This window comes from Anguilla rostrata, chromosome 5 (genome assembly GCF_018555375.3).
Source record: "Anguilla rostrata isolate EN2019 chromosome 5, ASM1855537v3, whole genome shotgun sequence".
NCBI classification, from domain to species: domain Eukaryota; kingdom Metazoa; phylum Chordata; class Actinopteri; order Anguilliformes; family Anguillidae; genus Anguilla; species Anguilla rostrata.
Window position 1 is genome coordinate 52,823,829 of NC_057937.1, and position 26,721 is coordinate 52,850,549.

Genomic DNA, 26,721 nt, shown 5'->3' on the forward strand with positions numbered 1-26,721 from the left:
TCAGTGTTGTACACAGTCATTTCAGCATTCCTGGCCTTTATGTTAGTTTGAACTAGACTGTTCTGATGAACTCTCTCTCGATAACAAGGTGTTTTTGGCCACACAACTGAAGCTCACTTTATATTTTTTGTTCATTGAACCATTGTCTGTAAAATTTCTAGAGTGACTGTACTGTCAGGACAGCTGTTTTCCAAGATGCTGGAACCACCACATCAGGTACCAACAATCATTCCATGGTCTAAGTCAGTTATATCGCGCATCTTGCTCATTCTAATGTTTCTTTGAGGACATTATATAGTCAGTTGCTGCCACGTTATTCGCAATTTGGAGTATCCGGCTATTCGTGTTAATGATCAGGTGTATCTAATAAAGAGGCCACTAAGTGCAAATATGATCAACTAAAGCAAATATTTGTTATAACACTGTCAGCAAGGTGAGGATTAATAGAAATGTTTAATTTTCTGAACCCAACAGTTTTAACTGTTAACACCCTCGTTTGACGTCCAGCACTCTGAATACCGAACACGAGTGCATCAACAGTTAAATATATTTTACATTTTGGATGAGTGAGCTGTTTTATTTGATTTAATTTGGTTATTATTATCAAAGATATCAATTATCAATTAAATCACCAAATCCATTGATAGGCAGAGCAAACTGTTGATTCAAACATCAAAATGTACAACTCACAACCAGATGAAAATTAAGAAATTTATAAAGTTACGACAAATATTCACGTCTAATCTAAAGACGAGGTTCAACTACCTTAAAACAATTCATAAAGGTTACAGACATGGATAGTCACACAAGAAATTAATGAAAGAAGACCACAGCTTATTTGTCCCAAAGAAATACAAAATTCAAAAACTAAAAGACAGCAGAATATTACAAAATAACCAGAGGTCAAATGCAGAAAGCCAGTCCTAGATGCAGGACTCAGATGCCCACTTCCGACTAACAGTTACAAACTTCTTTACAGGTTGCCCTGCTAACTAAAGGAAAGCCACATATTTTATCTAGTGAAAGAAAAGAGGGGGATAGACACCTCCTCTGACACACACACACACACACTCTACACACAGACACACATACACAGACACAGACACACCTGAAATTGCAACTCCCCCAGTTCCTGCTTCTTCTCTTCTGGCTATGCTGGCTGAGCACTTTGAAGCTTCCTATAGCTGAGAATGGCCAAATGGTGAATCACATGTCTGACACTACTCAAATATTTATCCCACTAAACAAATATATTTTAAAAGTATTTTAAAGAAATCTCACAAAAAACGTATTATTGAAAGTATGAATATTGATAAGTTAAAATAAGTTTGAATGTTTTAAACTACATTTATATTCAATATAAACATAGAAGATCCAAAACAGTTAAATTAATACATGATGACTGAGGAAGATCACAAATGAGGAGCAGAAACATAAAAAAGATGGTTAAACCTCCTTTGACTTCAGGTTAATTATTCACCTGCTGTATGCTAAAATTCCGTTTACAGTAGTCGAATGTATTGCAACTACTTTGTAATTATTTAAATATTTGTCTATGTTGCAATCAAATACAGTTAAACACACAGCTGCTTTCTGGAATGTGTTTTCAAAATAGTTTCGCAACAATTGCGTCCTGGGATCCGAAGGTATTCAAGTACTTTTGAACAGTTACTTTGCACAAACAATGTTTAATACTTGTTTTAAACAAAATGGTCACAACATTTCAGCAGGTAACAACAACCACTGCTGAAATGTTGTGACCATGTTCTTTGAAGCAAAATGGTCACAACATCTCAGCAGGTGACATCGACCGCCACCTTATTGAGGGTCTTGTCGAGGAACAAAGAGCCCGTGTAGGTCCATGTGTACGGTGGAGCTGATCTTAGCTCGCGCCAACTCTGTGAAACTCTTCGCATCGAGCACCAACATGAAGGGCGGTTTCTCGGGATTGAGTGAGACGACGGAGGACAGAATGACCCCTGAAACAAATAATGTACATAAGACTGCTCAAGGATGAAAACTGTATTGGCATATCCTGCAACTTTTGAATTGGTCGCTATGCTGGTCTGGTTGACAGCTGTAGTATTCAGCAGAATTACCTAGTAGTGTTTCTGAAACCATTAAAGATCAGGTACTGAACTACTGAACTCATACACATGAATTTCCTCTCTATATTGTCAGAAAAGCAGACGGAAAAAAAAATCAGTCTACCAAAGATGGTGATAATGATAGAGTCAGGCAATGGGTTTGAACAGGCTAGAACAAAGTTCAAGACACTGATTTTGGCCTGAGTCCTGATATTCAACCATGTCATAGTTTATAAATAATCTGTATGTACTGTATGCCTGTTTTACCTGGACTAATTGTTGGTGGTTCAGGTGAGTTTCCCCCCTTATCTTAGATGATGAGCTGAAAGTCTCATATCTTATTATAAATCAATGTGTAGTTGTATGCAGGTGTAAAATGATGAAAAAACAAAAAGTTGGGGTATGTGGGGGTGGGGGTGTCCCTCACCATCATCTTCCTCCACAGCACCTGGTGAAGCCACAAAGACAGGCTCGGAGGGATAGCACTCCTCCTCAGTCCACTCCACACACTGCCTTGTCACAATGTCCAATTTTCCAATCTGTCGGATGAAGTAATGCTTGGTGAAAAGATCCGGTTTTGGACTCTCAATGTTTTTTATAATATGACCTGCCAATCTGCCAGTATGCGGTCTGTCCAGTGGTGAATGTATTGTCCTGTCATATCCATCTGTATTGCATTACCTGTATTGTATTGGATGTTTTTTTCATGTCTATGTTCAAAGGTTAGAGGAGCACAATGGAAATAAGCCTGTTGGTTTTCTTGTGTTTCTACATCTTCTATCCTCGACAGTTTTTAAAGAATTGCTGTCTGCTATGCAGTCTTATGAAATCCTGTTTTTAAATTGTTAAAAGAATGAATTAATTCATTCACTCATACACTATATGGGGTTTCAGAAGTGGGGTGGGGATTATCTGACTGAATGTGCAGGAAGAGGACCGCATTTACAAGAAAAAAAAAACTGTAGCCCCCTTGGGAATCTTTCTGATATTCATGAAATGCAACAGGAGAGTGACCCTGTAAGCTAACAAATATGCATTTATTGAGTTTGCACATGCAATAGAGTACAGTCATTTTGCCAGTAGTTGGCAGGCTGTCACAAGTGACATCACTCCCTGAGACACGGAAAGCAATTGTTATCCTCTTTAGCTGGGTTCAAATGGGCTAACATGCTTTTCAGGTGTGTGGTTTGGTGTGCTGTGGTTTGATCCCCCCTGATCTTGCATAAACAGCATAGAATTCTTCCTAATGACCCAAATCCCAATCCTGGACATCCAGCTGAAGAACAAAAAACAATTATTCATCTACTTCATAGCAGGTCCATCTGCCATTGAAGACGCAGATGTGAAATTGGAATTCTTCAAGGGTGTAGTGTGCAAAAGTCTGCCTAATGTTGAGTCACTTTGCAGGGCTGGTCTGATAAACCTGATAAAATATAAAATAAACATACTTACCAATGACTGAGTATAATAGCACAAAGGCTAATCTGCAATCAGATGAAATTCCCACTTCTGTCTAGGCCAGTGGCCACAATGACTGTTACCATAACAACCACAAACATCCTCTCATACACGTTTCAGTCACACCCCACCCACTGTAAACGTAGGTAATTCAGGCCTTTCAGCCATCCAAAGGAAACGATTACCTTATTTGGGTGTGGTGACCACTCCACCCTCGAGCCATAAAAGTAGCGGTACTTTCTGCTGTTGAATTTGTAATTAATCCCAGGTAACTCCAGTCCTAAAGGGAGACACAAGGGGGCGCACTTGCTTCACCTGTTAATCATGTCAAAAGGCTGTCATTTCACATGATCACATTGTTGTCAAGCCATCCTGCATTCATTTAAAGAAAATTATCTAAACTGTGTTAGTATTCCAAATGTCCTGCAGGTAGCATGGAAATGAAAACAGTGCCTCCTCAGACCTGATTTGGACCCAGCAAACCACCGACATTTACATTTGATATTTATAGCCATTCAGCTGATGCTCTTATCCAGGGTGAATTAGAATTAGTGGCCAACATCACCTGTAGCTGTGGACTGAAAATAAATGGCAGCTGCCAGCTTACACTTTGATACAGCTGCAGCTGCAGTAGGATTGCAGGCACCAATCTGATCACAGGGGGCAGGCACTGTTGCTTGATGATAATGGGATAAACCTGCCCACTGTGACCTTCCATCCCTGGGTAACAGCACAGTCATTTGTACGTTCATTCCTTTCTTTACTTATGACCCAAATTCGACTATTACAATGCCTTACAACTGCATGCCGAATAGCATTCCTCACCGACTAATAACGTGTCAGGCTGGCAGTAGACAGATTTGTCCTTCTGCAACACTGCTGTGGCTGTTGTGTCATTGAGTTTCACCAAATTAGAGCCCACTGGTGCGTCCTGTGATCAACAAGAGCACATCAGGCTTTCCAGCAAAACTAAACAGGAAATTCCTCAGGGTTAGTTCAAATTCAAAAGGATTGAATGTGGTGAATCTGAGTAAAGTCCGCTCTGTCATAGCTGATTTGACACTTAGGATGTTCTCGTTACCTTTTCAATGTCGAGGGGAAGGACGAATCTCTGGCACACGGGCGGAGACCATTTCTCATTGGCTTTGGTGAAATCCTCAGCTTCACGCCCCATGTTTTGCAGGTAGAACATGTCATACAGGTTGCTGTCCTTGTACGTGATCATGTCGAAGACCACGTGGCCTTCGTCCTCGTAAGCATTGATGTGGTGGAACACTACCAGTGCGTCCGTATAGAACTTGGTGGAGAAGGCCTTACCGGTAGTTCTGTTGATCAGGTGGATCAGCGTCTGAGAAAAAGCCAAATAAGACAGCAGTGAGATTGTTGCAGTCTGCGTCACTCAAACTGAGGTTTACATTTTGCATTAACGCTTTGACGGCATTTTAAGGATAAAGAAGTTCAATTGTGTTTTTTGGCATACACTATAAACCAGCAAGGTAGCCACATTCATCTGTGATAATTCATTGGACATCATCGGGAATTACTTCAACCTAGTCATTAAAAAAGATGGAAGCAGTAATAGCAAATACCAAAAAATAAACTATTTTTACTGACGCTCAAACTATTTTTCTTTGCCTTTCCTGGAAGAATTTTAATGACCATGGATGAGAGGGAGACCTCAAATATGGAAAACAAAAACCGTTTTGGGGCGGTGCCTCTTACCTCATCGTCTTGGTCATACTTGAGGCAGGTGCCCCAGTTGATCCCTCGGAAGTAGGCGGTGGCCAGTTTGAGCATGTCTAGTTTAAAAGGCTGCTCGATGAAGATGATGTAGTTCTCTGTCATGCCGAAGCTGTGGAAGTAACTGGGGAACAGGCTGGACCGGCAGGGTACAGAGCACACTTGCTTAACGTTCTTCAAGGCCAAATTCCCCTTCTGACCTGAAAGGTAAGTGTGCATACGGTCAAGTGAATTGCTGAAAGAGTGTTTATAAGAACAAGTTCTTATACGGTTCTTTGACCGAGTCTCACTGAGGTGACACTCTTATCGTGTCAAGGTTCCCAGGCAACCACACAGAGGTTGACTTCTATTTTGGATCAGTACCCTGCAGAGGCACCCAAACCAAATGATTATTGATTTCAAAATGAATAGATATTTGGCATTATTTTTTCGGCATTTGCCTGGCAGGCCACTAGGTCTGTACAGAGCCACTCATATCCAACCAATCGATCCTGACCCACAGTTTACAAACGAATACATTTCAGTCCGCATTACAAAAACTTTGAAAGCCCACATACCTGAGGCATTAGCGGGGACCTTGAAGATAACATACTTGGGACCTCCGAAACTCATGATAGACGTGCCCATGTTGTAGGTGTTTCCATGCTCATCATAGTGAGGGTGGGCAGTTGCAAGGTTCAACGCAATGTAGTTTCTGTAATTAGCCTACAGCAAAAACTGGCCAGTAAGCCATGGCAAAAGGAAAAGGCATCAAACTGGCAACTATTCAGACTGTTAACTGGTCTGAACTCACCCTTCCCACAGTGTCCAGGGTCTCAGGGTCAATCTGATTGATGTAATTTACTTCAGCTGAGGCATAGTAGTCCTCACCATACCTTATGATGTTTATAAGGTTATTGTCTGTGAAGTCAGGAATTGCATTGCACAGATGTGTGAACATTCTGTAAAAAAGAAAACAGAAAAAAATAATCATATTTAAAGCAAAAACAAAAAAAGATAAAGAAACATATTTGTTTGTCTAAGTCATTTAAGGGACAAAGTCTTGTTGATTTCATCCAAGGTGGATAATTTTGCAGTGCACAAATAATCTGCTTCATTCTACTACTTGGTTTAAAGAGTATGATTTAAAGTTTTCTTTTTTTTTACTTTGAGAAGATGTTTTTGCAGGGGTCTGGGTAGATCATGGTCCCAAATTCAGACACAACAATCCTGTTGGCTGCAGTATTCTTTTTGTATGTCTTACTGCGGAGGAACTTACTCCGATAGAAGACTTCACCTGGAAAACAGACGCAGGTTGACACTGTAAGACTTGCATTAGTGTTCGGCGACGGCCCACAGTGACTCACTCCTTTCTCTTCTCATACCGTCTTTGAAGGTGTAACTGTGGATCAGCGCCATCCCATCAAACCAGTGGTTGTAGGTTTTGTCTCCGATAGAGAAAAGGCCAGGGCCATTGCGCAACAGGGTCCCTTGTAGCCAGTCAGGGACAGAGCCTGAGAAAACAATAACACACACATGAACACACACATGCACTAATACACCCGTGAACACACACATACATTAACACACACAAGAATACACACATACACTTACATACCCATGAACACACACATACACTAACACACACATGAACACATACATACACAAACACACCCATGAACACATACATACACTAACACACACATACAAAAACACACCCATGAACACACACATACACAAACACACACGAGCACACACATACACAAACACACCCATGAACACACACATACACTAACACACATGAACACACACATACACAAGCACACCCAAAAAAATTCAAACCTTTATTCACTTATCGGTTCATCAAGTCAGCTTTCTACGAAGACGTAGTTAATTAAAAAATGCACTGCATGGATCTGTCCTTTTCAGAAGCAAAGGGTATGACAATGGTACTCAAACTTGACCCAGGGGACCCCTGTGTATGCTGGTTTTCACTCCAAACACAACTGCTCTCAGAATTTTAACAAGCTGTTACTTTTTTTTGTAATTAGAAGCTGTTTATGTTTGGAAGACTTTTTTTACCCTCTTAAACCACATTCTGTGAGAAATAGCTATACATACCATGATGAATAAAAGTATCATATTCACATTGTGTTCATTTTAAATGATTATATAAAGAGAGGTAAACCATTTAAACAATTCAAATTAAAGACTGGGGTGAAGGCTCAATAGGCTCGGAGTCCTGATTTGAGAAGGTGTGGAATGGATGTCTGGCCACTGAAAATATCCATTTGGTTGATAATGAAGAATTCAAAGACAAAGCCGTTGATGACATGCCAAAACTACTTTGTGTTCATATGCATATATTTCATTTGAACTTTGGAGGAGACCCACTGCTAGACTTCCTATAAAAACTCAAAAGCATACCAGCTAGTCTAGCAATTATTATGGAAATATTGGGGGTGACACATTTGCATGTCTCTCCCCAAACCTACACATGAATGCGTAAAGGAAAAATTATGAAAACTTAAAATACATATGTTCAACAACATTGAGCAAGAGACTGGCTGTAACACAATCACCACACTAGGTGTCCCCATGACCAAGGTTTAGAACCACTGGGCGGTGAAACACTCACACTCGATTCATATAACTAACTAACTACCTAGCCTCCACCTATTGTATATAGTATAAATGACTTCCATATGTTGATGTAGCTAGTCCAGGATTGGCTCGTAATAGCCAGTTAGACTCTGTGCTCTTTGTGTCAGATTCAAATTATGGGCCACAATTTGGCTATAAAATGAGCGTATAGTATAGTGAGCTGCTTTTTGTGAGCGCAATGGCTCATAAAAGTGATCCGCCAGGCATGTCCTTTGCTGAGACTCACTAAAGTGAGGCTTCAGAAGTGAGTCTTCAAATTGAGGAAGAACCCTCACGCCTTCGAGAGAGACAGCCAGAGGGTATGAGTGAACGGAAGAAGACGACAGCGTGGATAGCCACCCCTCGGCGAGAAAGGGCTAGCGGCAAGGCGGGACTAATGGTTTTGCAGCTGGGCGAGACTAAGCAAGAATTCCACGAGCAAAAAGATGTAGCCCTGTAGCATGGTAATAGCAATATGCCGGCTGCGGACTGCGAGAACCCACCGCTTAGCCTACCGAACCCTACCAGCGAGTCGGTGGCACGTTGTTCATCATCTCTCAAAGAATGGCTGCCCCCGAAAGACAGGAGGCCCGGGGAGAAACTGGGCCGGAACGCTGTTGACATGCAGCGGCTAATCCAGCGGGCCTACCCACAACTCAGTGGCTCAGCTAGAGCCAGCTTGGCCCTCCACACGTTCCTAAGGGGACTCCGTCCGGTTCACACGAGGCAGCCGATCTGCCTCGCCCATCCAGCAGCCTCAGCGAGATGCCGGCTCAGGCTTAGGACTTAGAGGTGATCCTGCGCGACCAGCAGAGCAACAGCGCTCTTCTGAGAGTTCGCCGGGCGGTCAGCTCAGAAGAAGTTCCGGCTTGGGCAGTGACGAGACCCCGGCGTGACCCCAGTGCTGGTGTTGCATCAAGGAAGGAAACCTGATGAGAACGTATGTCCGGAGACTGTGGGATGATGAAGAAGGGCAGCGGTAGCTGGGAAACGGGGGCAGACTGATGTAGGCGGGGCACATTCCGTCTGTGGGCAGGAGCGCCCCACAGAAGAAAAGGGTGGGCCACCTGGGCTGCAGCGAGAATAGCATTCATGTGTGTTGTGAGGTAGCTGCACTAATCAACACAGGTTCTACTGTTAGTTTAATTCAGCCGGGACTATTACTTTGACTAGTCATCGGCATACCGACATGTTTTAAAAGAACATTTATCATACCAGTGCCTAAAAAAACACCAGTGACATGTCTAAATGATTATAGACCAGTCGCCTGAACTTCTGTAGTAGTTAAGTGTTTTGAGAAACTAGTTAAAACCTATGGAATATAATGTAATAATATACCAACCACCCAAGATCCATTAGTTTGCCTTCCAGTCAAATAGGTCTGTTGAAGATGCTGTTGTTCATAGATTATAGCTTTGCGTTCAACACCATTATGCCAGCAAAGCTGGTGGCCTAACTCGGAGGGCTAGGTCTAGGTAAGTCCATCTGCTTGGGTGTATGATGGTAGACCACAAACGGTGAGGCAGGGAGCAAACTACCCATCTACTCAGATACTTAACACAGGAGAACCAAGGTTGCAGCCTCAGCCCTCTGTTATATAACTTGTTTACATATGACTATGTTGTCAATTGCGATAATAACCAAATTGTGAAGTATGCAGATTATACCACAGTGATTGGACTGATCCATAGTGACAACAAAGACACTAATTGAACAGAGGTATGGGAGCTGCTCCAATGGTGTACAGATAATAACTTATTGATTAACGTGGGCAAAACCTAAGAAATGATCATAGCCTTCAGGAAGAATAAAGCCAGCCACATTCCATTAATTATGAATGGGAAGGCTGATGAGATTGAACTCCTTTAAGTTGTTAGGAATACAGGTCTGTGACTCTCTTACCTGGCCTGTTGACACCATGGGAATACTAAAGAAAGCTCAACAAAAGCTTTGCTTCTTTAGACTTATGTCTTCAGAAATTTGCCATGTCAACCAATACTGATGAAATCCTATACAGTAGATGCACCATCGAAAGCATTCTTATTGGTGGCCTTCTAGTGTGGTACAAGCAGCTTCAAAGAGTTATTAAACAGGCCTCTATGATAACAGGTAGCAACCTTGCACAACTGACAGAGAGCTATACCTTCTACTGCAGGAAGAGAGCACAGGGCATCATTAAAGATAGCACTTATCCTGGGCATCATCTGTGTACCTTATTATCATCATCAGGGCTATGTTACTGCAGTACAAATACACACACCACTCGTTTTTATAACAACAGGCTGTAAGGATTATTAACGGACAGGAATAAGTCCTACATACTTCCTCGCTTAGTTGCGGTGGTCGTGAAATGTATGTATACTGCTGTGCATATAAGTGTGTGTATTTGGAGAGCACAGATGAATTACGTATAATGTGTATGCATGTGCACATATATGAAAACACATATGAATATGTATGTGTGTTTATATCTGTGGTATATACTGTATGTGTATGGTGACAGTGTAATGTGTTTATTTATCCAGAGAGCAGCCCAGATGGGGTCATTCCTATGTTTCCAGGGTCCTATGTTCCCCAGCTCTACATGAAATCTTATCTGTGTTTAGTAGATAGAGACAGAGACAGTAAATCAATGATTTTCTGTCTTACTCCAGAAAACAATGTCAGCTAGGTGTATCAGCAAACAAATGGCTTAGCTATGCTCAGAAGTCCTCAATAATAATAGTATTTTCCAAGAAATTATGAAAAATTGTTCACAACGTTTTGTCAGGTTCAGTGTCTTTTACCACTACCACAGAGTGGTAAGTGAATGCAATGATGAGAAAACTTTTGGTTACGCTGAGATATAAAACAGTATTCCAAAAGCAAAATTAGACATGTTATATATCGTTATAAAGCCTATACTCTCACCTACTGAATAAATGAATTGTCAATAAAGACAGACTGTACTAAAAAGGGCGACAACATTGTTAACAATACGTGTGGTATTACACACAGGGTCATTAGAACTTACGACCCTGGGAACATAGATACGCTCCTGCGCAGAGCAGGGCACAAGTTGTTCTTTGTATTGGAATGCACTTGCTTTTAATGCACATGACAATAAATGACTTTACATAACTTGACAAGCTCACAGAACAGGACAGTCTAAAAGCTAAAATGGTAAAAGTGTGTAGTGCGTAAAAATCGTCTGTCCTCGGTTGCAAAACTCGCTACCGAGTTCCAGACAGTCTATGGAGGCAACGTCAGCACAAGAGCTGTTCATCGATAGCTTCATGAAAAGAGTTAACAAGGCCAAGCAACTGTGCACAAGCCTAAAATCACCATGCGCAATGCCAAGCGCCGGCTGGAGTAGTGTATAGCACACTACCATTAGAGTCTGGGAGTCTCTCAGCAGTGGAAATGCATTCTCTGCAGTGTAATTAGAGGTATCTTCAATTAGCGTTTTGACTAGTCATAAATGAAATACAGATATCAGGCTAATAAATGATAAAAGGGGCTGCCATATGGCTTCAGAAAGCCAATTTACTGCTCTCATTATTTCTTCTTATCCTTATTCCATAGCTATCATATGTCTGTACGCTAACCCCACAGCTTTAAAGACAGACCTACCAATTTTATATCGGAAAAATTCCTATTGGTTAACACTGATGGAACAATCTGAATACACTTGCAGCTGACGTCACAGCCGGCCGCTGCAGCTGCCACAGCATGTCTCTTGCAAAGCTTCTAATCTGGCAAGATAACGTTATTGCAACATAAATGCGAGTTCATTTCACACAAATATTAATTAGTTTTTTGTTATAACTCATGTGTATGCGTATTTGAAAATTAAACAAAATGTTTAGTCTTGCAAAACATTTACAGTAGTCGGTTCATATTTAGGCTATAAAACAAGCTACTTTGCTCACATTTAAAAAACTTTATTCTATTATATATTTCTACTAGTACAACTACCATGCTTTTCCCAGCCAACTTAAAACTTGTCCTCACACTTTCCTTTATAGTTTTACAATATGGACGTACCTTCAATGTCAGCTCTGACTGGCTCTGGAGTCTCAGTCCCATTCTTGCCGAATATCGTCTTCAACATATCCGTGCAACGTTCTGAACTATGATAGCTTCTCCCGAGAGGATCGATTACAGGGGTACCTCCGGTTTTTCACCGTCTGCTACTGTGCTCCGGGTAAGGTCATAAAAGCTACGGTTTTCTTGTTAATTGTATTTATTCTCCCAGTTATCTACCAATACGATGGTAGTGATTAACTTCGGCATCCAATGATAAGCCGAAATAGGCGGAACTAGCCATGAGCACAATATTTCTTAAACGAATGAGCCGTCTTCTGTCATTACAGTAAGAACATGTTCACATTTAATACTGTTGGGAAGTTCAATTCTTTAACATGAATCAGTACATTCGACTCCGTTGCCTACATCAGAAGGAATCGAACTTTAGATTCGTCCGAGTTATTTTCTCATACTTGGCCACTAATAAAACGCTAACTGTCGAATACACTAGTTACTTTTTCATCCTGCCTCTCCTGCTCTAGTTCTAAGTATTCACTCGCAGCCGCAAGCAAAACGTTGCTGGTCATGACAATGTGTCAAAATCATTAAAGAGAGACCATATTTTTTCTACCGCTTAAACACATCTAGGCTGAGCTCCATCTTTAAAAGACGTGAACGGCAGTCAGTGCAAAGACGTGTTTCGTACACACAGCCAACTCTCGCATGGCGTGAATTCACCCTTCGTCAATAACTATCTAAACAAAGGGTACTGCTAAGCACACTTTACGACTACAAAACTTGAACATTTTAGCAATAACAACATTTGTTCTGCAATAAGAATCTTCATCTTGCTGCGCCGCCTATGACTGGGGAAGTGGGCGGTGCTAACTAGTGGCTACAGGATGAAGCTTGAATGAAAAGCTATCGGTGGTGATGACGTCCCGGCTGTGCATAGGTGTATCAAAAAAATAAAATAAAATAAATAATAATAATGTTTTAAACGTGAAATGCCAAGTTAGTTACGCACGTAAAACACAGTCTATACGACGGTAATTAAAACACTAAATGTAAGCCTGCCATTAAAAGTACTGACATCGAAATGAGGCCAAGTTACAACAAACGATATCGGCTGTCTTAGCTCACAATGACTACACTATAGGTTTGAACGTCTGCATCCATTGCTTTGGGTGTATGAAAAGCACATCGCGAATAAAAGATTATTATTATTATTATTATTATTATTATTATTATTATTATTATTAATAATAATAATAATAATAATAATAATAATACATTACAGGCATTTGGCAGACGCTCTTATCCAGAGCGACGTACAACAAAGTGTATAACCATAACCAGGAACAAGTATGACGAAAACCCTAGAGAGAAGTACCGGTCCAAGTGCAGGGAACAACCGCATAGTTCAACTTGGACCCTGAAGGTTAAATTGATTAACACTAACACAACGAGAACTGCAACAACGCAGTCTATGGAAAAAATACAAGCAGTAGTTAAGACAGACAATGCACCTAAGTTACATACGAAACAGCTGCCTAGTTACAACCCTAAGCTTACAGTCATTTACAGGGAGGTAGGGAGGGATGGGGAGAGGTGCAGGTGTTCTGAATGTGCAGGTGCGAAGAGGGGGAGGTGCCAGGCGTCCTGAGGTAGCAGAATGGAGGGATCTGACTGGCATGTAGGGTTTGAATAATAATATTATTATTTTGTTGAGAAAATTGTGTTCACAAACAAGATTGTTTTATTTTACATATAAGAAACAATACTATTGCACTTATTTGTCTAAACTTTATATGACCCATCAGATGAAAAACACAGGGCCAAGTTACTTGAAATAATTTAGAAAGTATCAGGTAGCAGTGCTTTGGAATGTAACATTTTTGTGTTCAGTTGTGTGAGCTAAGATAGCCAATATTGGCTATCTTAACGACAGGCATAGATTTTGCAAGTTTTACACAAGGCACCAAAGGCAGACCTGGAATATCTGTTGGTGTTAAAGGTGCCATCTGATTACCTGTCATATCAAGATAGGACTACCTTGTCTTGTCAATAGCAGTGCGTTTGTTTGTGTTTTTATTGAGTAGATAATAATAGTTTAATTCATTATTACTGTTGCACACTGTAGTACACCCTTCCTGGACCAAGGCCTTGTTGTGGCGGAAGGGCTTGCAAGGTTTTATGATACCCAGAGCTATGTCGTTGGGGGCTTATTTGTCCCCCCAGTAGGGTCTCCAAAGGTGAACAGGTTTGGTGTGAGGACCCATATGAACATGATCCAAATTGACCCCTACTAAGGGTAAAAATAAATAAATAAAAAACCAAAAAAAAAAAAAAACCACAGAGCTCAGTTTACCCGAATAACAAATGTGCTACTATTTTTATGTCCAAATTCTGATTTTTCACTCTTGTTGCTCTGGTTTTCAACCCTGCGGTGTTGTCACCGAATATATAATGTCGAAGCGTAACTAACTTGGCTGTATCTCTTACGTCATTTTACGAATAGCTGAGTCCAGTGTCTTTTGACAGTTTCTAAGAATAACCAGGTGACCATCAGATTAGAAATGTTACACAACTTCAGACTGAGTCGCTAGAAAATAGTGAACAGATTTGAAAACTGTTAACCAGCCCAATCAGCCTGAAACCTGCCCGATCTTAAAAATTTATATCTTAAATAATTTGCATGAAGTCCACAACCCATTGACATCACCCAACGTTTGGTATCATTTGAAATGCTTTTCCAGGCCTTCACTGCAGCCGCTTTCAGTTGATCCTTGTTTTGAGGGTTTCTGTTTTCAGTCTCCTCTTCAGCAAGTAAAATTCATGCTTGATCAGATTTGAATCAGGTGATTCAAAACTTGTCCAGTCCAAAACTTTCCTCTTTTTCTCATTGATGAAGGCAGTGTGTTTGTGGTCATTGTCTTGCTGAAAGATGAAGCTGTTGAGGTTGGAGGAATTTCTTTGTGCATAACCAGACCAAAGTTTGTCTAATGTCTTCGAAATGTATCACACTACTGCTGTCCATTTAATCATCAATGAAGATGAGTGAGCCTGTTCCAGAAGCAGCCATAAATGCCCAGGCCATGTGACTACCTCTGTCATATTTCACAAATTAGTTGATATGCTTTGGATTATGGGCTGTTCCTTTCTTTCTGCACACTTTTGGCTTTCCATTGCATTCCTAAAGGTTCATTTTGGTCACATCTTGTCCATAAAACTTGGTTCCTTCTGGCTTATCTTTGTATTTTATTTTATTTTGCAACTTCTGATCTGGCCTTTTGATTCTTGCTGCTATCAAGAGGTTTGCATTGTGCAGCGTAGCCTCTGTAATTCTACTCTCAAATTCATCTGCGTACAGTAGAAGTGATATTTTCACTGTTGCCCTCCAGAGACTGCTGGTGATGTCACAGACTTTTGTTTTATGTTTTTCACAGCTCTTAGGATTTGTTTCTCATCAACTGCAGTTTTCTTGATTAATTGAAATATTTCTGACTTTCGTGTAAAATAGTGTCACAGCAGTATACATTATCATGTTTTAACACCATACTTTGGACTTGCAGTTGAAAGTGGGACTCTACGAGATAGAAAGTAATTTTATTCTTTGAACTATGAACTGTCCTTTGTTGTGTCAGACACTTTATCGTGGGGTGTTCTCTATGTGTTAGTGCTCGTGGGTTTACTTCAATACAACTTAAGCCAGTCCTTTGTAATAACAGATAAATTGGGCATTACAAAGTTTTTTGGTTTCAGTGATTCACTGTTAATGACCTGGGCTGGAGAATCCTGAATCCCAAATCCCAGCCTGGGCCTATCTGTGTGAGGTTTGCATGTTCTCCCTGTGTTTATGTGGGTACTTCGGTTTCCACAGTCCAAAGATGAGCAGCTAGGCTAGTCAGAGACCCATAGGTGTGAGTGCGTGAGTGAATGGTGAGTGTGCTCTGTGATAGATTGGCGACCCTATGCAAGCTGGGAAAGGCCCCAGCACCCCCGCGATCCTGACCAGGATAAGCGGGTATAGACAATAGATGGATGGATTACTATTACCCATTTTCTCTGTTGTTAGCCTCTTTTTGCAAAAGCTAAAAAGTACCTTTTATGCAAAAGTTAAAAGGTACCTCTTAGTCTTTTGTAAATGGGAGTTGAATTTGTCAAGCACTACATCCCGTAGACTCTGCCCACAGCTAGCCCAAAACACTAAGCCTCACAGATTCTGCCCACATCTGGCCCAAAGCACTAATCCCCACAGGCTCTGCCCACAGCTAGGCCAAAACACTAACCCCCACAAACTCTGCCAACATCTGGCCCAAAGCACTAATCCCCATAGGCCCTGCCCACAGCTTGCCCAAAGAAGTAAACCCCACAGATTCCACCTACACTCCGCTGTTGTCATAGACACTGCACCACTAGCAGTGCATTATACTACATTAATCTCACAATGTGCACTTGATGTGGGACTGCAGATCTCATGTGGCTAGAAGTGTGGTAGTTAATTAAGAAATTTAGGCAAATGTTTCTATATAAGACTCCGTTGAATCACTTGTTGGTTGAACAGAAGTCAAATCTTTTAAGGCATTGCATTGTTTCTAGAAGTAGCATAAGATATTGGAAAGAGGTGAGAAATACAGGTTTTATTGTGAGTGGTAAGTCCTTTTCCTGCCATGAAAAGTCTCCGCTTTGGATTCCTTTGATGTGGCTTTTACTTTTTCGGCCGAAAAAAAAACCTGGCTGACGGCTTAGATGTCACTGGTGGTACTGAACTGGAGCCCCTTTTTTTGTGAGCATGACATGGGCTTATCTCTCCCCACAGTTGGTCAGGAGCACGTTAATGGCTGCTTGTTGTGGCAGGGGCAAAACATAGGGATATTTACACAGGGTCCATGAGCCCTTATTGCGCATCTCATTATTGCTCTCACAATGGGCTGCCACTCTGTCTGTTTGCTGTCAGGGATAATGTGTCCCATTGGAACCTCACAAAGAAGGGCAATCAGGCGGCCAACCCATTGTTGGCAGACGAAGCGGGTCGTTCTGTGGAGGCCAAAAGTGGTGTCGAGTGGACTGGCTGTGACGTCATCCCCCTTTAAAAGGGCGGTTTGAAGCGAGGGCGCTACCAGTAGTCCTATGTGTGTTCAGACTGTGGTGCAGCGATGGGCGCCACTCTTCTTCTGAGTTTGCTCTCTGCCGCGGTGTTGTCCGCTAGCCTGTCCAATGCCACAGACGACCCCATGACCACTGCCAACCACGAGGCCCCCGTTGACCCTGTGGCCCCGTCTTGCCCAGAGCGCCAGGAGGCCTTTGACGGTTCCTGCTATGAGTTTGTGAGGCTGAAGCGCACCTTTTTGAGTGCCCAGAGCTGGTGTGAGAGGGGTGGCGGGCACCTGCCGTTCGTCCTCAATGACGAGACTCAGCAGTTTCTGCAGAAGCACCTGGATCCGGGGCTCGACTGGTGGCTGGGCCTGGCGCCCGCCTCCCAGAACCTCACCCTGGACCCCGCGGCTCCTGAAGGTAGGTTTCTGGCTACCAAGTTTGGGGTTAACAGAACAGTTCCTGGGAGTTTGTGTAGGTGTTCCCTGCATGTATATGTGCCAGGGTCCCTGTATGTCTCATCTACACAACTTTTAAATTAGATATTAAATTTCAGGGCTTTTTAGAGCATTATGCAGTTGTATTTTTCCAGTTAAAAATAGTAATTACAGGTTATACTGCAAGGTTTGCAGTGTTCAGAAAATTTTCTATTTTAATACTTACTGTTCTGAATGTTCGTAAAATTTAATTAACACTTATACTCCATCATGTTTTTTATAACTAAATTATAACCCTCAGAGAATGCTATGCAGATTTATATACAACATGCCTGGAATGTTTTTTTGTTTTTTAGTAGAACTTGTTGGAAGCTGTACATTTGTGCTTAGAATGTTTGTGGAACATTCTGACCAGAACAGCATCTCAGTGAAATTGTAATCAAACAGGACTGTACCCCAGTGTTCTTGAATTTTAAAAAAGGTTTTGTGTTAACTGGGGATATGTTTTATGAAGAGACCCTGTTTTAACTGACTGCGTTGGGGCGTGGGTCACACGCCTGAAATTTCCAGATCCCGCTTAAAATGTGATTCAAGGCAATGTATGCACCCAAAGAAAATCGTGTAACAACAATGGCCTTCTTTACAAAGTTGAACTTGCTGGATTAAGTTGTTTTCTGCTTTATGATCTGCCAGTATGCAGCGGTAGGGTCATATTAGACCCGAACAAACAGTGTGACCACATTGGTGAGACCGTAACGTTCCGCAGTCTTGGAACAATATTGGTGCCTCTTTCATGGTCATTTATGCACTTATTATGAACTTAGCTGTTGTTGTACATTTTGGTAACACTTTCTGTAAGTGATACAGTACTTCATACAAGCCATGTGACCAAGTGCATCATAAGCAATACATAAAACCTTCACAAGCACAACTCATTCATAAATGCCTGTCAATAACCATTGATAGGCATTTACTGTGTGTCATTTGGTATTGTCATGCTAATATAATTTTCTGCATCATGCTGCATCTTTTTACATCATATGTCTATTTGCAGTATTATCAAAATGTCCAAAGTGTTTAAAATGCCCCTATGGAAAACTGCTCGAGCTACTTTAAAATCAAAACAAAAAAAAACAAAAAATTAATGTTGAATGATTTTTCTAAAAAAAAAAATAATGTTTTGAGAACGGACATTTTTGGGTGTGACTAACAGGCTAGCAAACAAGATTAACAATCTTTTAAAACAACGTACAATTGGCCTCTGTGGACTTGAGACCATGAGATATGCTTTCAGAATAGAAGGGCTGGACTGGTTGTTGTTTGCGAGGGCATTTTGTGCATGGTGACTATCTCCAGTTGCAGCTGGCCATCCCATTATAGCTTTATCTACCTAACTCACCGGGTCATCAATAGACCCTCTTGTCTCATTCCTTATGGTTTATCTCTCTTTTTATCCATCAAACAAAGAATACGGACCCTTCCTTGTTTGTTACCATGACCACCAGTGCATCACAGCCATGACTCCGCCTTTGCGGAGTTATCTCGTAGCAGTACAGCTGTCGTTTCCGGCGGAGGTTGATCTTTTTTTGCCATGTTTTGTGGAACCACTTTCACTGATATCTGCTTGCCCGGCCAAGGAACAAAAGCTTGTTTTTTTCCAATACCTATGGAACAGCCCTTAGAGCTGAGTGAAGGTTTTAAATCACGTAACTTAAAAGATGGTTTATGGACTGACTCCACCCAACGATGCCGCTGGCATGGAGTTAATACACATGGTTTTCTACACTGGTATTAAAGAGCCTCTTTAAAGAAAGAACCAGACATGGAGCAACACAGACAGACTACAGCCCTATGTGGCCATTTTGTATGTACTCTGTTGCTCCAGAGGATTCTGGGTATATTGACACACAGCTTGATGTTGGTATGTGTCGGCAGGTCCCCTCTCCTGGCTTGATGGCTCCGACGTGAGCTATGCCAACTGGGTTAGGGACCCCCTGGATGGGGCTGGGTGTGGCCTCATCCTGAGGGACTCTGGGTTCCAGTGGGAGGCAACTGACAACTGCAGCCAAGAACTCGACTTCATCTGCGAGTTTGGTGAGGGCTGCTGTTAGTGTGTGTGTGTGTGTGCATGTGTGTGTTTGTGTGTATGCGTGTGTGCATAGCCTGTATGTGACACTGAGAAGACTGTGTTTGCATGTTAAAGAGAGATTACTTGTGTATGTGTGTGCATGATTTGGTGTGAGAGGGACAGAGAGTGCATATGTGTGCTTAACTGTATGTGCTTGTGTGTGTGTGTGTGTGTGTGGTGTGTGAGGAAGGAGGGACTGTGTGTGTGTGTGTGTGTGTGTGTCTCATGCCTGCTCACTCTGTGTGGACTGACATGTTCATCTCTGCCGTGTCCCAGAGTCTGGCCACGCCCTGGCCTGTGCGGATTACAACGCGACGCTCCAGTGCGGGTCCGGGCAGGTGGTTCAGATTGACGACGGCTTCTACGGCCGGAAGACCGTGCATTACTGCCAGGCGAGCCGGGGGACCTCGCCGTCAGCCGCCCAGGAGGAGTGCAGCTGGGTGGACGTGGTGGACTTGGTGAAAGGTGCTGTGCGAATCCAGCCGCCTCAGCAGCATGGTCCTATGCTGTGAAAATAAAGCGCTTCAGCCACCAGCTCTCTGGCTGCAAAAGTCTCAGAAATGTTGCAGGTCATGGCGGTGTTCTCGAGCTTTAAATGCTTGTGAAACACCAGCGTATGTAGTTGTACATAACAGTGCGCAAGTCCCGGCAATTATCAATTATACGCAAATGAACTGAAATGTCAGATACTTAAATGACAATTATTTACTCTCAATTTATTATTTATTATTGACACATATGCATTATTATATAACTTATCTAATTTTTTGGTTCATCAAATGTATATTTGGATTATTTAATATTTGATATTTTCATCAATACCAACACAACATTAGAAACTGTCACGTTGCTTCAGCCTATTGAGAAAAATAGGTTGTTGATAACGTGGTGCTGAAGCAGGCCGCTAATGAGAAACTCACCCACACCTCTGAAAGTTTCAGCAGTTGGTCATTGGTCAGTGAAGCAGGATACCACCTTGTGTGGGCACACTACACTGGGCAATCAGAGGGGGAAAAAAAAAACATAATGGGTTGCAGAAGGTCAATATGATTGGCTGATACCTCAATGCATTGTTGCCTGCTCCATTTCTGAAACACACAACAGAGCTGTTACTGATGCATAGTAAACATCACTTAACATACCTAACAGAGAGCTAAATGCAGCAGTAAAGAGCAACGAAACCCCTCTTTCAAATATAATTCCACTCATACAGACGCCTTACAGTGCGGATACAAAGATGACTTTGTATGTGACAAAGCCACAATAGCCGTACCCTGCACTTTGAAGGGACGGACTGCATCTGAAATCCAAATGCATTTTGATAAATATTGACTGAGGGATTTCTGACAAAGGCCCGCTTGTGTTTCCAGATGGTATTGCTTGGGGTGGAGCAGATATTACTCATAACTATTACTCTGTGATTGATTGGACTACATTTAGAATATTTGAATGATGATCCTCCACTTAATTCTGAATTTGTGTTCTTCACACGTGTACATTGTTGAAGTACCTTTGTGTTTTCGAAGCATGGACGCCCATTTTGTTGTGCTGGTTAAAGGAAAGAGCACCCTCCTGACCCCTCCCTGACCGCTCTGTGTACCCAGGACACTGCCATGGGCTGCAGGCGTGTCAGGTGGCCCTGGATGTGGCATCGCTTGGGGAGCCCTGTCCAGGACTGGGAAGCTATCTGTCTGTGGAGTACCACTGCAAAGACGGTCAGACCCCGCCAACCCCCAACCGCCCACCCCCGCACCACGCACCCCACGCTGTATACAGTGTTCTACTCAGAACACTCGATACTCTCACTGAAACTTCTGGAACGTTCTCTGTACTGCATGTCTCATGACTCACAACCCAAAACACTATCACAGAATATTCTGGGACATTCTAAACAGCCAGGGACTCAAAGTGCTTGCTGATTGGAGGTAATCTGTTCAAAGAATTTGATCGGCTGATAAAAAGGTAATGTACATAAAGTAATCAAATTATCTTTTTTATTACTTATGGTTGAATTGCTTGATTTACCTGGTAGCCTGATTTGTTTATTATCCCACATAGGTATGGTAAATGAATAAAGGAATGTAGAAAGTGCACCAATACTGTATGCGGGCATATGCTGTACAGTTAGCTGACTTCCATCAAGAGTGTTAATTTAGGTGCTAGATGGCTACTGGGATAAAGTGTTGTTATAGTAATGTATGTCTTACAATTAATGGTGCTGTTGATTAACTATGAAATATGAGGCACTGGAAAAGTAATAATAATAAACTTTATATATGCAGTGATAATCGGTGATAACCTTTGCCACAGCAGGGAAAGCTAATATGAGTTATGTAATGACAAATAGCATGGTGGAAATAATATTACAGTAATCATATTCCATCACAGAAAGGCAAAATTAGCCTTTCGGTATTTACATTACATTAATTTAAGCAGATGGCCTTATCCAGTGTGACTTACGATATAGGAGAAACAGAAGTGCACCTGATGAATATGATCAATTGGGCCCGACCTGACTAACAAAATTCCCCCGACCAATAACCAATAAGATGTGACATTACTAGAGCACAAGTAGTGTGAACCAATAACTAAAATCCATCCATTACAAGCCTTCAGAAGAGAAACATAAAGCCACAAAAATATAACCTTAAACCATAAAATACCTAAACTTGATGGGAGTCGAGCCAAGATGCTGTCTGAAAAGATATTCCATGCTATGTGTTCTTGTTGCTCTTATCACTCCTGTGTCACTTATTTAATGTATCCTGTTATGATAAGCTTGTTAAGGTGCTCTTTGGGGCAATAAAAGTATATTTGACACAAGGCTGTAAAAAAATTAACAGCGTACACCATAAACTTGCTAAACACTCTAGGTTTAGCATGCCTGTAGTTCCAGCTGGCCAGAGCTGAGGGTAGGGCCGTGGACACTGTGCGTACTTTAGACTGACTATCTGTGCGTGCGCTACGTGTCTGTTCTGTGAGTCCGAGCACATACTCACCCCCCCCCCCACCCACACACCTCACTGTAGGCTTATCTGCTGCTGAACTGAACATAGCAAATTAGATTAAATTTTCTTGTGTCATTGTAAACTGAAATGATTAAAAGTCCTCCAGAGGAGTTCAGTCAGTAAAGGTGCTCATCACAGGTGTGGGGTGGGCTGCATAGTTATTGCTTTGAGCTTTGCTCCCAGGTACTTCCTCTGTCCACTCTGACTGTGAGTGTTTCAGACAAACAAACAAAAAAGATCTGGGTTTATGGTTATTTTGGCCTAGGTTCAGCTCTTATGTGTTTTTTCCTTTACAAACACAGTTTGGTGAGTTTAGCAATCGCACTAAAATAAACTTGCCAATCTTTTTTTCAAGTACAAAAAAAGGATTTCATTATGATTTAAAAGGTAAGGTCAAATGCTGATTTTATCCTGGCCTTTCTGGTACATTGTTGTGAAAAACTACTTCCTACACAAATAAAGCTGGCACCATCTGGCAATTTGTGGATGATGCAGGTATGCTATATCGAGGCTCAGCTGCATTGCCATGTTTAAACTGTTGTAAAGATAACGCTGAAATTGAATTAAGTGAAATAAAAACCATCTAATGTCACTGTGACATCTGTTGCTGGCAGGTCTCCGACTGTTAATGAGCAAGCTGGCTGCCGTTTTTGACAATGTCACAATCACAGTCAAGTGGCTACTCCACCCATTCCAGGGAAATCTCACCTGCACCCTCAGCGCTGGCGATGGGCACACTGTCGACCCCTACAGTCCAGAGAAGTGAGTTGCACCATTTTGTCTTACGTCACTGGCAGCCTTGCTGAGAGCGCAACCATGGTGGCACGTTAAATGGGAGCTCTGCAATGTTGCCCATGGGGTGGGTTTCAGCATGTGGGTTTGTTCATGTCTCCTCGCACACCAGTGGCCTCCTCTGGTCAGTCAGGTACCTGCAGTCTGCCTGTGGCAGCCACACATGAGGTGTTCTCCTCTGAAACGATGAATGTTCAGCTGAGACGGTAGACTGCAACCCAGAAAGAAAGGGCGTCTGACCGCAGCACATGCTCTGAAGGAGTGTGCGTGCATTTCTGCACTCTCCTGTTCTGATTAAATGATTTGCAGCAATAAGAATGAAAAAGATATGAAAGTACACCTTCCAATTTGGGAGAAAAAAAACCTTTCAACAGTTTAAAATTCATGAGTATTAAGTAGAACTTTATTTAACGTGGGCATGTTGTGACAGCAGTCGCTGATACATAATGTTTTTTTGTCACACATGGTGAGTTCCTGGGTCTCATGTATGATGTCCATCTTGTCTTATGTTTAGGTCAGAAAGCAGCATGGTTCACAAGTATACCCGGCCTGGCATTTTCACGGTTGGGGTGGAGTGCACCACCAGCGAGTGGCATGTGACTGCACAGAAAACCATTACCATTCAAGAGCCAATCGGCGAGTTTGGTGTCATTCGGTGCTATGGTTTGAACCAATCAGGGGACAGCACAAACTGCAAGGCCCTTTATGGCAGCACTTTGAACATCCAGGTGGAGGTGGATGCAGGTAGATGGCTTGAATACTGTCAACATTTCTGACTTGTCCTAAAATGAATAAATGGATGTTTAATTGGCTTGTCGGTTGGTGAAGGTGAAAAAATAGGCATATTTTAACCATTCTAAAAATTAAGAGATTCTTGCTGTAACAGGTTATGAAGCTCTTGTAGTTCTGATAACTGGCAACAAAAAGTAATATATTGCCATAAACAGTACCTTTGTTCAAAGGCTTCAATCAGACTGTACAAGTACCTCTTACCTAGGAAACGGTATAGGAAATAGGAAGTTGCATAATCACACCAGTCATAGGAAAGCAAGGCTGGCAAAGGAAGCATAAACCTGTATACAACTTCCATATAAAGCAGATAATAAAGATACATAGATTCATGTACTAAAAGAGAACCCCTTTAATAATACACCTTAATTTAAAAAAAACTAAATGCGGTTCTAGGGACCAACATCACATACAAAGTCCAGAGCGGTCAGACCGTCCTGGCCACGGCGACCGCGGTGCGAGGGATCCACCCTGAGAACATCACAGTGGACCAGGACGCCCAGCTGCAGCTGGGACCGGGCTGCCACCAGCTCACCCTGCTGGCCTCCAATGAGGTGACCGCCGTGGATGTCTCTACGGAGATTCTGGCCTGCTTCCTGGAGCCGGTGGGGGGCCTGGAGGCCTGGCTGCTGTCGTCGGGGGACGAGCTGTGCACGGGGTCCGAGCTCCGGGTCAACGTCTCGCTGGCCCGTGGGTCTCCTGCGCGGCTGCTCTTCCGCATATCCAACGGCAACAGCAGCGTCTACGAGACGAGGGAGATGATGAACAGCAGCCTCCAGGAGTTTGGGGTCCCAGCTGATGCACAAGGTGTCTGTCTGTCTGTCTGTCTGGCATTTGCAATCATTTTAAATATATAAGCGTAGGTATCCATTAGCAGATTTTATGGCAGTGCCTATCCCAGTATATCACTCCGAGATTAAAAACAATGATTCATATTTTACGATTTGTCACCTTGGTGATGGCAGGATTAATTTTTGACAAGAGGTAAGCGTTCATGATCGATTAGAATGAAAAAATTATACGTTCTCTTTTTCAATTGCAGCAGACAGACTGGTGGATATTTACATGAAATATTTTCCAACTGCAACATTCCAAGTGAGTGTCAGAGCAGCAAATGACCTATCAGAGATGGACTTGGATGTGGGAAGCATAACTATGGTTTGCAACAGTTCTCAAACCAATGAGGTAAGATGAACATGCTATGGTTGATACAATTAAATTGTGCTGCGGGTCTGCAGGTTCACAAAGGATGATTTCATACTTCATATCATCTCCCTGCCAAACCCCTGCTTCCAAAACATGTTTCAAATCATGTTGTGCTATGGGCATTCACAAATGCAAGCCTCCCATAGCACACCATGCATGCCATGAAGTTCAGCAATGACATCATGCATGGACCATTGGTAGTGCGTTATTTAACTGAAAAGGGAATCACTGTCATCTACAGTACAGCTTTGCCGTCCATACCCCCTGATGTTCACAATCCCTTAAAATTGGTGATTTCCCATAATTATTATGGAATCATTTCTATCCTACAGTACAGTTCACAGAAGCTATTTAGTTTTTGCACTTTTCATTACGGACTACTTAAATTGGAAATAAGCATGCATCTCATATGGTAATGTTTTGTTACACTTCCAATGTCTGTTGGACTTCCAAAAAAATGATTTTCATAATTTTTTGATAAACCTTGCAGAAACATGAAGCCTTTTTGATCTTATAGCACACAGTGGACTACAATTATTATAAAGAAATAGCTGAATGTGTAGGTGTGGTGGCCACACTAATGGTAATATTTGCCACAGTGAATTTTTATTTTTGCACACTCTGCTTGATCCATTTATCTTCAAACTACGCAAAGAGACTCAGTGTCACCATCTTTTGATATTTCCAGAGTCCCAACAAATACTTACGCCATGCTAATGCCATGCTAATGATAAACTAAGTGTAAACCTTTGATTCTGAGGCATTTTCTGTTGTCGACAGACCAACGAACATTCCAGAGTCCCCCGGGACGATTCTAACGTTAATATCGAATTGTCACCAAAGAATCCAGTCATCGGTGACTCTGTTACACTCCAGGTGAAAGACCTGCCAAAAAGCAGTAGCGATTACAATTTTGCCTGGAACTGCAGTAAGTTAGAGTTTTTTTTTTTAATTGAAATAAATTTGGGGAAATTGTGACCTCTAGAGGGTAATAACCTCACAAGCTAAACCTAAATAGACAGGTTTCATGGGAGAGTTATTCTAAGTATATCACGCAGTCTAACTATGATAGAAGTGTGTGTTTTTTATTTTCTCAACTGATCAGAAAGGACCTTATCCTGATCTACTGTAATTGGTTGGTTCATTCAAGACTGAACCAAAAAAGTATAGATAGTAGTGAGCATCACAGTTAGATGGTTGATGACATCATGATTCATATTAGACCTGTCATGCTTAGGTATTTGTGTTTAATTGAGTATTATGGTAATGTGATAAAAACAATTATGTCATGGGCATTGTTGGTTTGATTTTGATGAGTTCTAAAAACTTCTGAACAATGCTTATAATAA

The 26,721-nt window shown here is 41.9% G+C and overlaps 2 protein-coding genes across 4 annotated transcripts in view; one reads left to right on the forward strand and one right to left on the reverse strand.

Moving 5' to 3' along the window:
* Window positions 1-697: 697 nt before the first annotated feature.
* Window positions 698-12,789, reverse strand: bco1l (beta-carotene oxygenase 1, like). 3 transcript variants are annotated; one of them, XM_064337145.1, is made up of 12 exons: window positions 11,934-12,789; window positions 6,650-6,778; window positions 6,432-6,561; window positions 6,079-6,226; window positions 5,843-5,990; window positions 5,268-5,485; window positions 4,627-4,893; window positions 4,371-4,476; window positions 3,731-3,825; window positions 2,515-2,626; window positions 1,801-1,979; window positions 698-1,730 (listed from the first exon to the last, which is right to left on the reverse strand). In XM_064337145.1, exons 1-11 carry the CDS (start codon window positions 11,998-12,000, stop codon window positions 1,819-1,821), a joined length of 1,581 nt encoding a protein of 526 aa, XP_064193215.1. In that variant the 5' UTR covers window positions 12,001-12,789; the 3' UTR covers window positions 698-1,730; window positions 1,801-1,818. The 3 variants fall into 3 exon arrangements, with proteins under 3 accessions (XP_064193215.1, XP_064193214.1, XP_064193216.1); XM_064337144.1 differs by having other exon boundaries at window positions 698-1,979; window positions 11,934-12,788; XM_064337146.1 differs by lacking the exons at window positions 698-1,730; window positions 1,801-1,979; window positions 2,515-2,626 and adding an exon at window positions 3,111-3,510.
* A 3,514-nt stretch (window positions 12,790-16,303) lies between these two features.
* pkd1l2a (polycystic kidney disease 1 like 2a) overlaps window positions 16,304-26,721 on the forward strand; it is a 33,907-nt gene continuing 23,489 nt past the window's right edge. The window contains exons 1-9 of the mRNA XM_064338008.1: window positions 16,304-17,432; window positions 19,385-19,543; window positions 19,854-20,042; window positions 21,182-21,292; window positions 23,200-23,347; window positions 23,892-24,121; window positions 24,563-24,973; window positions 25,209-25,351; window positions 26,153-26,300. Of these exons, the coding sequence (XP_064194078.1) occupies window positions 17,075-17,432; window positions 19,385-19,543; window positions 19,854-20,042; window positions 21,182-21,292; window positions 23,200-23,347; window positions 23,892-24,121; window positions 24,563-24,973; window positions 25,209-25,351; window positions 26,153-26,300 (1,897 nt within the window). The 5' untranslated portion in view covers window positions 16,304-17,074. The remainder of the gene's footprint in view (window positions 17,433-19,384; window positions 19,544-19,853; window positions 20,043-21,181; window positions 21,293-23,199; window positions 23,348-23,891; window positions 24,122-24,562; window positions 24,974-25,208; window positions 25,352-26,152; window positions 26,301-26,721) is intronic.